This window comes from Alligator sinensis, unplaced genomic scaffold (assembly GCF_000455745.1).
Source record: "Alligator sinensis unplaced genomic scaffold, ASM45574v1 scaffold25_1, whole genome shotgun sequence".
Taxonomy (NCBI): domain Eukaryota; kingdom Metazoa; phylum Chordata; order Crocodylia; family Alligatoridae; genus Alligator; species Alligator sinensis.
Genome location: NW_005843187.1, coordinates 103,911 through 113,734, shown reverse-complemented (window position 1 = coordinate 113,734; position 9,824 = coordinate 103,911). Strand labels below are relative to the sequence as shown.

General features: G+C 53.9%; 1 protein-coding gene across 1 annotated transcript; it reads left to right on the top strand.

The window, feature by feature from the left end:
* Positions 1–6: 6 nt before the first annotated feature.
* LOC102384158 (ubiquitin carboxyl-terminal hydrolase CYLD-like) lies at positions 7–6,777 on the top strand. The gene is made up of 15 exons (XM_006037895.3): positions 7–57; positions 525–966; positions 1,241–1,561; positions 1,662–1,767; positions 2,606–2,934; positions 3,178–3,346; positions 3,677–3,818; positions 4,081–4,203; positions 4,691–4,782; positions 5,008–5,071; positions 5,280–5,421; positions 5,498–5,606; positions 5,813–5,931; positions 6,058–6,274; positions 6,443–6,777. Exons 2-15 carry the CDS (start codon positions 544–546, stop codon positions 6,625–6,627), a joined length of 2,541 nt encoding a protein of 846 aa, XP_006037957.1. The 5' UTR covers positions 7–57; positions 525–543; the 3' UTR covers positions 6,628–6,777.
* Positions 6,778–9,824: the final 3,047 nt, after the last annotated feature.

Sequence of the window (9,824 nt, the reverse complement as noted above, 5' to 3'; positions counted from 1 at the left end):
AAGCTGGAGAAGTGAAGGCGGCGGCGGTGGAGCCAGGGTCTGCATCTGCATCTGTCTGTGAGGGGCTGTCTCCTTCCCCCTCCTCTCCTCTCCTCTCCTCTCTCTCGAGGATGCGCTCCCCCCACGCCCACGCCAGGGTGACCCCACCAGCCAGCATTGGGGAAGCCGGGTGGAGATGCCCCTTTGGGTCCCACCAGCTCTCAGCCTCCTGGGCCAGCTCCTACACCCCTTTGGCATGGGGGTGTTGAGCCCCTGCCACCCAGAGGTATACCAAATGCCCCCCTCCGTCCTGTACTGTCTCCATCTCTCGTCCACCCATCAGGGATTTCCTTCTCCCTGGATGAGCCGAGCCGAGCCGCCTACCCCCATTGCCCGTTCAGCTCTGCCTCCCACCCCCTGGGCGTTCCCCCTCCACATCTGGTTTCTCAGCTGGTTCTCCTTTAGGCTTTCCCCACTTTCTTCATTGCCCCTCCCCATCAGCCCCAGAGCAGGGTTGCCTCCTCTGATCTCTGTTCTCACCCCAGGTCCAGCCCACCCTTCGCCATGAGGCCGCGCCGGTTCTACATTTCCATCAAGGACTTCGCCGGGGGCGTGGAGGTGTGGGTCCCCCGGGGCACCCTCCTGAGCCAGGCTGCACCCCTAGAGGAGGCCCCCTCCCGGGACCCTACCTTCAGGGCCCAAGTGCTGGATACAGAGGAGATGGTGAAGGTGCCCTCCAAAGCGGTGCTGGAGCTGAGCGAGACCTATGCCCGGCTGCTACAGGCGGTCACCAATGGGGAGGAGCGGCTGGGGCTTTTCAAGCAGGAGGAGCTGCTCCGACGGCTCTCAGCCCTGCGCCGGGGGGACCAGGTCCGGGTCCAGATCACCTCGGCCTCTGGGGAGAAAGTGAGAGGTGTTGTACGCTACCGGGGACCCATGAGCAAGAACAGAGATGAAGCTGGGATCATCTTTGGGGTGGAATTGGTGGTGAGTGAGGCAATGGGGACTCTGAGGAGCACTGGCACCAATCTCACTCTGGTGCAGGGGAACAGAAGAGTTTGGGTTGGCGAGTGCTGCGTGGGGCCTATCCTCTCTTGGGGGTACTGGATCTGATTCAGCCTGAGGGCAGGGGACTGCTTGCTCAGCGGGGGTGAGTGATGGGTCACAGGGCTTTTCCCCTCTTGGGGACAGCAGGCAGGAAGACTAGTTGGCTGATGCATCCACGCATCACATCCACACGCATATACTTCATCCCCCGCAGGGGTCAGCAGCTGGGAAGGGCTTCACAGACGGGTCCTTCAAAGACCAGAAGTTTTTCTCATGTCGGGAGAATTGCGGGGTCTTTGTCCCTGTGAGTCGGATTGAACCAGATGAAGGCAGCCCCCCAAGGCCCCGCTGGGGCAGCAGCAAGGCTCGCAACAGGTTGCAGCAGGTGGAGGATGACCCCCTGAGGTCCCCTCCTTTGGAGCTCGGTGACCATGTCTTCTTCAACATGGATGACAGCCGTCCTACAGGCACCGTGATGTTCTGCGATTACCTGCCGGAGAAGGAGCATGCTGGCATCTTTGTGGGCATCCACCTGGTAATGAAACCTCAAATTCCTTTGTGTAGGGAGGGTGGATCCCACTGCGAGATTCCCTTGGGCAGGGCTTCCTTCATCCTCCTTATTTTTCACCCTGCAGGACCAGCCTATTGGTTCGTGGGATGGTGTCTTCAAGGGTCATGCCCTCTGCCATTTTCCTTCCCCAGAGCATGGAATTCTCTTGCCGATCTCCAAAGTATATAAAGGTAGGAACTGCAGCAAGCATCATGGCTGAGAGCCTGGCTGAGCTTCACTTTGAGCCACAGGGCTTATAATACCCATTCCAGGGCCTGAAATATTCACTCAGAAAAGTGTTAAAGATGGCCACTCTGGTGGCCTCACTCCCAGCATGCTATACAGCTGCCTTTCTCTGTGCCAGGCTGATGTGGGCCTTTGAGACAAAAACGATGGGTATGCCTGCAGCCCTAATCCTACTCAAGCTGGATAGCCACATAATCGAGATGGCCACCACATGAGTGGGTGGGCAAAGCAGTGACCGAGACATCCACTTGAGCAGAGGTTTTTTTCAGTGACCAAGCTGGCTGCCCCAACCATAGTTCTTTTCCAAATCACCCATCAGGAATCCCAATTCGCTGCCCTAGAAATGTATCTCCTGTCTTAAAATTGTATCTCCCATTAGTCAAGATGGCCATGCCACTAGCTTGATTCCCAGTCATGGAAGATAAATGCCTCCTGACACAGCTTCTACCATCTGGGCAAAGGGGCCCTCTCTGTGGCAGGTCTTCCACCTAATTATATGGCAGTCTCAATGACATCATCGCCAGCTAATGTGGCCCCTCCAGTGATATATATTTTTTTTACCATGGCTGCTTCAATGGTAGGTTCCCTCACCTAGTGATAGGACTGCCACAGTGATATCCACTGATATCCAGTGAAACCAACATGGGCACTTCAGTGGTAGCCTTTTCCCATTGGGCAAGAGGACCATCATCCACTGTCACCCATCTGCACTTCGGTGGTAGCCCTTCCCTCCAAGCCACCTTCTAAGTCAGGTCTGGCATGTTTTGTTTCCTTGTCTTACAGAAAAGATTGAGCATAACCCCAAGGCCTCAATAGAGAACCCCTCTCTAGGGTTTTCTGAAGACCCACCATGTTCCCCGTCCATCCGGTATCCACCCAGGATAGAACCGCACTCTCCGAAGGGGCCCCCAGCCTCACTCACCTCCATATTTGTGGACAAGGACAAGGGGGAGAAGGAGAAGGAGCCAGAGGAGGATGATGAAGAGAAGACACTTGTGATTCCACTGGAAATTTACTCCATGGTGGAGGTGCATGATCCCCCAATATATGGGGTCATCCGGTGGATTGGAAACCTACCAGAAGTGGGAGAGACCATTGCTGGCTTAGAGCTGGTGAGACAACAGGGATGGGATGCTGGTGGGACAATGGGTGAGAGCCACTAGAGGGGTCATCTCCCCACTGAGACATAGACCCCCCTGTACCCATTAGGGTCACTTCCCCATAAGGGCACACTGAAACCCCATATCCGTGTTGAGTGGCACCACCTATTCCTATAAGGGGGGGGGTCACTTTCCTGAAGGTAGGGGGGCACATAACTCCCAGATCTCTAAGCGGACTGGATTGTGGTTCCTCAGGAGGAGCCACTGGCCTCAAGCTGCACAGATGGGAGTTACCGAGGGACACGTTATTTCCAGTGCCCACCAGACAAGGGCTTTTTTGTGAAGCTGCGCCACTGCCGGCCAGACTCCCGCTTCGGGGTACCCCAGCCACTGGAGAACCCTGTGCTGCGCTGCAACTCACTAGGTTTGAATGGATGGGACAGAAGGGGGATGGGGCACATCCCAAGGTAGTGGGACATGGGGTGGGGAAGACAGGAATGGAGTAAAAGGGTGGAAGGGAAGGAGGGCGGAGGAAGGGGGATAAAGGTAGAGTGAGGGGTGGAAGGAGATGGGAGGGGGACTATAGTAAGCTGACTATTGGCAAAAGAAGGGGGCACAGCAGGCTGGAGGATGGGAGGAGGGGGCACCTCTGCAGGGTGGGGCAGGGAATCACAGGCAAGGAAACAGAGATCGGAAAAGATCTAAATGTGGGGACGGATCCCCCTCAGATCTCCCTTTCTGGCCCTCCCCCCAGATTTCCGCATCTATGCCAGCGAGCGGGTGCTGGAGAATACCCCTCCAGCACTGGGGGAGGAAGGGGGCCAGCAGCTTACCGGCTGGAAGAAGGGGATTCAGGGTCACTGCAACTCCTGCTACCTGGATGCCACCCTCTTCTGGTGAGTGACCCCCTGAGAACCCAGGCTGTCCGCTTTTATAGCCACAGCCTCTGCCCTGTTCTAGCCAATAGATCTCACTCCTCTCCTGGGCTGGGGTATAACTCTGCCCCCCTGCTCTAACCCATTAGACCCCTCTCCCATCCTGGGGCTGAGGAGAGAACCCAGGTGTGTTGACTCCCTGCCCAACTCAGCTTACCCATTAGACTCTCCTCCTGTCCCAGATCTGGGATTGAACCCAAGTGTCCTGTCCCTTCTCCCCCAGCATGTTCACCTTCAGCTCGGTGCTGGACTCCCTGCTTCTGCGCCCTGCAGACAAGAACGATGGAGAATCCTATGTGGAGACCCGGGACCTGCTGAGAACCGAGATCGTCAACCCCCTGCGCAAGTGAGTCCCTGTGAGGGGAAAGACTGTGCTTGCAAGTGGGAGGCACCAGGGAAATGGGGGCCAGTGAGGGCTCTGGGGAGAAGCAGAGTAGGGAGGTCAGGGGGGTGTCATAAGGGGTAGGAAAGGTAGCAAGAGACAGGAAGGGTTATGATAGAGCTGGGGCGGGGGTCTGTGTGGAGTGGGAGAAGAAGAATGGTCTTTGGGGAGGCAGAAGAATGGTGTCAGAGGGATTTGGGGGATAGATCTGTGGATTGTGGTGGGGAGGTAGGAGGTTGGTAGTGATGGAGGTTTTGGAGGTGGAGAGAAGTGGGGGGGGCTCCAGGAGGGGCCTGAGATGGGGAGCAGGGGTCTGCGGGGAGTAGTTGGTGTGTTCAAAGCCAACGGGGGACAAACAGTTCTCTGCAGGAAGTACTGAGGGGCCTGTGGAGAGCAGAGGGGGTTAGTGTACAAGTTGTCCTGCGGGTGACTGCCTTGTCCCCCACCCCAGGCACGGCTACGTCTGTGCCACCAAGGTGATGTCCCTGCGCCGGGTGCTGGAGGCTGCTGGATCCTCTCCGGGCTTCACCTGCGAGGAGAAAGGTGGGGTAGGGTAATGGGGGTTGGAGACCAAAGGAGTCTGGTGGGGGAGGGATGGAGAGGGGAGAAGCCCGAGGTGGTGGAAAGGATAAGGGGGAAGAGTGGGGGAAGGGGGTGGGAGTTCAAGGGAACAGCGGTGAGGGGTATGAGGGAAGGGTGAGTGCAGGATGGCAGAGGGGAGGTGGGGAGCAAGGGGGTTTCCCTGCTCTCATCTGTGTCCCCCCTCAGACCCCGAGGAGTTTCTCACCCTGCTATTCCGGGTGCTGAAGGGCGAGCCACTCTTTAATATCCGGTAAGCCTCCCCACTCCCCCACAAGCCTCTGCTGTCTGCTCATCCATCCACTTCCCAACTCCCCTTTACTGCGCTCCAACCCCATTACTTACTCACTCCCAGTTCTCTCCTTCCCTTGCCCAGTGCTCCCTACCCCACTAAAACCCACTCCTTTCCCAAGCTACATCCCCCTCATCACACCCCTACTAAGCCTGCTTTCTATGCCCAGGTCAGCAGACAAGGACCCCCAGGGCTGCATCTTCTACCAAATCTTCATGGAGGGTGCCCTGCCTGGGGTGACTCAGGGGGTTCCCACAGTGCAGCAGCTGCTGGAGGGCTCCCTGGCCACAGGCGACCTCAAGTTCACGGAGGTGAGAGCTGGACTGGGAGATGGGGGCTCAGGCCTGGCGCTGCTCCACCCTCAGCACTGACCTCCCCTTCCAACAGGCCCCCTCCTGTCTGATCCTGCAAATGCCCCGAAATGGGAAGGACTTCAAGGCTTTTGCCACCATCCTGCCTAGCCTGCAGCTGGATCTCACAGACCTGCTGGAGGATGGTAAAGGAATATGGAGGGTGGGAGCAGGTTGAGGGAAAGCCTGCAGGGGGCAAGAACAGAAATCTGTTATGAGGAGGGGGAGCAGAGAGGGTGTCTCTAGGGGGGGTTGGGGCAGGGAGTGGGCATCTATGGGGGTACGGGCAGGAGGTATCTACTCCAGGGTCCACACACTGGAGGTGATGGACCCTTTCCCCACTTCTTTGTAGCTCCCCGGGAGTGCTGTATCTGCCAGGAACTGGCAGTGAGTGAATGCCCCCAGTGCTATGGGGACCCCCACATCACAGCAGGCAGCACCCGGCAGTACTGCAGTATCTGCTGCCAGCAGGTAACCCAGCTACCAGGGGGCAACACAAGAAGTGCCCACAGGATGATGGGGGAAGGGGTGGTGCTGGGGGCACAGTGGGGAATGGAGGCATGACACACAGGTCACACCCTCTCTGCACCCTCACAGGTGCACCGTCACCGGACCCGGAGCTCCCACCACCCCCGGCTGCTGCGCCTGCCCCCAGAGCTCTCCCACCTGCCTCCTCTGCCAGTCCCTCTGCCCCGCCAGACTATGCAGCTCTATGCTGTCCTCTGCATCCAGACCAGCCATTATGTGGCATTTGCTCGCCATGGGCCCCGCCGTGAGCACTGGCTCTTCTTTGACAGCATGGCAGACCGCCAGGGTGAGATGTGCACACGGGGGTATATGGGACAGCTCCGTGCTGTGGACATCCTGGGAGCTGCCATAGGGGTGATTCCACTGCCTTTTCCATCTATTTTCTTTTTTTCCCTCTATGCATCTCTCTCCCCCTCTCTCTCTTTTTAATCCCTTCCCTTCCTTTTTCTTCCAGGTGGCCAGAATGGCTTCAACATCCCACGGGTCACCCCTTGTCCAGAGGTGGCCGACTACCTGGAGATGTCCCCCAAGGAGCTCCAAGCTCTGGACCCCAAGTCCCTTCCCCCTTGTGCCCGACGCCTGCTCTGTGATGCTTACATGTGCCTCTACCACAACACTGCCCTTGGGTTCTACAAATAAACCCTTCCCTCCAGCACTCTGCGGGGAAGGATACAGAAAGAAGCACTATGAAACTCAGGACTGCCACTCAGGGAAGGCTAAATGGACTTTATTATCAGGACTTCCATTGCCCTGCAATGAAACTGTGCCATTAAGGAACTGGTGAGAAGTATTTGGTCACTTCAGTCAGCTTCTGGCACCCCTTAAAGGGGTGTTCCACTGTACCCTCTCCCCCACCACTGATCTGTTCCATTGTGGACGTCCCTTCCACCCCAGGTCCATTGTACTGTATCTTCTACCCCACCCCTTCTGCTGCTCATTTGTAAAACTATGCAAAAAGGGAGAGGGACAGGGAGAGAAACCACTTTTTAAAATTTTATTTTAAATAAAGTTGCACTTTATTTTGCTATTTAGTGCATGGAATTTATTTCTTGGTATAGCTTCAGTCCTGCCTGATTTTTCCCTTACTGCCTTGAGAGAGCTCTCGTACATCTTTCAGGGTTTTGAACCCCCTTCCTCTTCATTGTGTAAAGGGTTACTGGCCCCTTGCGTCTCATTTCCCACCCATGAGCACTGTCCCCTGGGCTGGGGCAAAATTGGCACTGGTATGGTTCCCCAACACCCACTAATTCAGCACCCCTGAGCCACCCAGTTCTTGTGCCCTGCATAAAGCCTGCACCTCCAAAAGAAAATCTCATCCCATTCCCCACCCCTGCCCCAGGCCCAGATCAGAGCTGGAACCTCCCAGAAGAAAAAGGGCCTGTGTCCCATTCCCCCACCTCCAAATAGATGGTCTAAATTCTGGAGAGAGAAGAATTTAGACCATCTTCAAGTATTCTGTGAATATGAATTTAGACCACATATTCTGATCTATACACCCTTCAAGAGGGGCATCAGAACCATCTTAACTCTTGAATCCCATGGGCTGACTGGTAGACTGGACTTTTGTGGAGAAACTGCTGCTTCAACCAGTCACCACTTGGTGGCAATGAAATCCTGTACCACCTTTCTTGGAAGTGGCTGTAGTTTCAAAATTTCCTTGCCCTGGATCTAAACCACATTGGATTTATATAGTTTGGGCTGATCCTCCTGAGGTCCTAGACCAGACGAAGGTCCAGCCTGGCATGCAGACCCACCCAGCCCACCAGGGCCTCAAGGAGTGCTGAGTGCAGGATTTAGACACAAATAGCATGAATGAGGGTATTGGCAACCCTGAATGTTTTGGTGGATGCACAGGCTCATGCCTGATGCACTAAAACCTAGGAGCCCTGGACCCAAGGAATCCCTCCTTAAACCCACCAGGTGCCTGTTCCTTCCCAGAGATGGACATAGATCACCAAGAGTTCTGGCACTCGCTTTATGATGTTAAGAAAGTGAGGACCCTAAGTAACCAAAAAAAAAGCCTTAGACTTAACTTTCTTCTGATTTCAGAGCTCAGGAGGGATCATCTGGATTCCTCTGGTGCCACAGAGCCATCTGGGGTAAGGCTGTGCACACAGGTCCCTGCATTGGGGTCATTCGACCAGGTTCCCACTGCTGTAAATTAGCTGTCATTTAATTCAATTTATTCTCACTGGGATATATGAGCTGTAGCTCCCCTGGGTCCAGTGAGTGAGATCTCCAGCTGGTAGATTCAGTGTAGATGGTAACCTTAGGGGTAGCAGGCAGAGGTGAACTCTCCAGAGCATGTACTGGACATGTTACAGCGTAGAACTTCACACCAACATTAAGAACAGAAGGGCGGCCCAAGACACTTTCTGGGTCAGACTCAGTCTCCTCCTGATCCCACAGTGTCCTAGACTGGGCTGTGCTGATCTAGCTGAGTCTGAATCCTGGGGTCACTGACCCACTGAAGAGCCTCGCATCATATACCAATAACTAGGACGGAAAATTTCCTCCAGGAAATGTATTAGAAGAGTATTTCTCAACCAGGGTTCCACGGCAATGTTAGCACTGGTAGGTTATACAAGCATGATTCAAAAGATAAAGCTAGAGATTGCAAGCAGGAATCCATAGTGTCAAAACCATTCTGTCCTGCTGTGGTCTTTCTTTGCAACAGAAGATTCCCTTTATTTATTTTTTCTGGGGGACTTCTGGGGACTTCTACCTGGGCGCCGTGGGGGACTCCAATATTTATATCATCAAGGGAGACTCCTACAGGACAGTGCAGAGCCTGAGCAAGAACAAGGATGGCAGTGTCCAAAAGCTGCATCCCACCTACCTCAATGCAGACTATTACCTCTAGTGCAACCACACCTTTGTGATCATCTTCCTGGGAGACGGGAAGTTTTTTGAGACAAATGACATGAGCGAGCCACCACAAAACGGTGGCAAGCTAGATGATAAGTTCTGTGAAGGGAGCTTTTTGTTTGGAGACAAGAAGCTTGTTGCAGTGGTGAAGCAGAGCAAGAAGTGGGGAGTCCAAAAGTACCTCTATTCTGACTTGACATCCTCTGATTCTTTTGTGGATGGAGGTGTCTCAAAATTTGAACTGTTCATGATTCTTAGTAATAAGAAAAGTTTTAGGATCCAGATGCAATATAACTAACTAGTTTCAAATGAACATCCATAAGTATTTGTGTTGTCCCCTCCAACTTGGAAAGGATCTCCAAGATCAAAAGGATTATATGCCAGAGGTTTTACTTTGATAGCAAGGTTAATACATTCATTGTGCTAGGGACAGCCTAAATCAACAGTGAAAATTTGGAGAGGGTACAGAAAGTTTACCAGATAATATTATTTACCAGATAATTATTATTTAATATTATTATTATTATTATTATTATTATATTGAACTTCTGTGTCTACAGAGCTCAGCAGGAGAGAGTCCACTGCCTCACAGATGATTCACTGCAGTACTTGAAAATAAGTGAAGCCTGTGCAATAGGAGGAGCAGCTGGGATGGAAAGTTAATGGAAGTGAGCATACAAAATACTGGAGGCAGACATAGTGAGTGGAGGAACTTGACTGGGACTCAGGGCACCTAGGTTCTCTTCCCCTGTATGCCACTGGCTGTCTGCATGACATTTGCCATGCCATGCTTCAGTTTCTCTCCCTGCCCTATGTCTGTTTTACACTCTTGCTTGGTGGAGGGGCGGGGGTGGAGAAACCACACTTACAGTTAGTATGTGAAGGATCGGGTGCAACAGGAGCCCTATTTAGGTCTGGGCAGCTCCCTGCACAACAGGGGCCCTCAAATAGGTAGATGTCTCCTCAGT

Excerpts from the sequence above, each read along its gene's own strand:
- LOC102384158 (XM_006037895.3), top strand. The coding sequence starts at position 544 with ATGAGGCCGCGCCGGTTCTACATTTCCATCAAGGACTTCGCCGGGGGC. Across the intron at positions 1,562-1,661 it reads TCTTTGTGGGCATCCACCTG|GACCAGCCTATTGGTTCGTG; the intron begins GTAATGAAACCT and ends TTCACCCTGCAG. Across the intron at positions 1,768-2,605 it reads GATCTCCAAAGTATATAAAG|AAAAGATTGAGCATAACCCC; the intron begins GTAGGAACTGCA and ends CTTGTCTTACAG.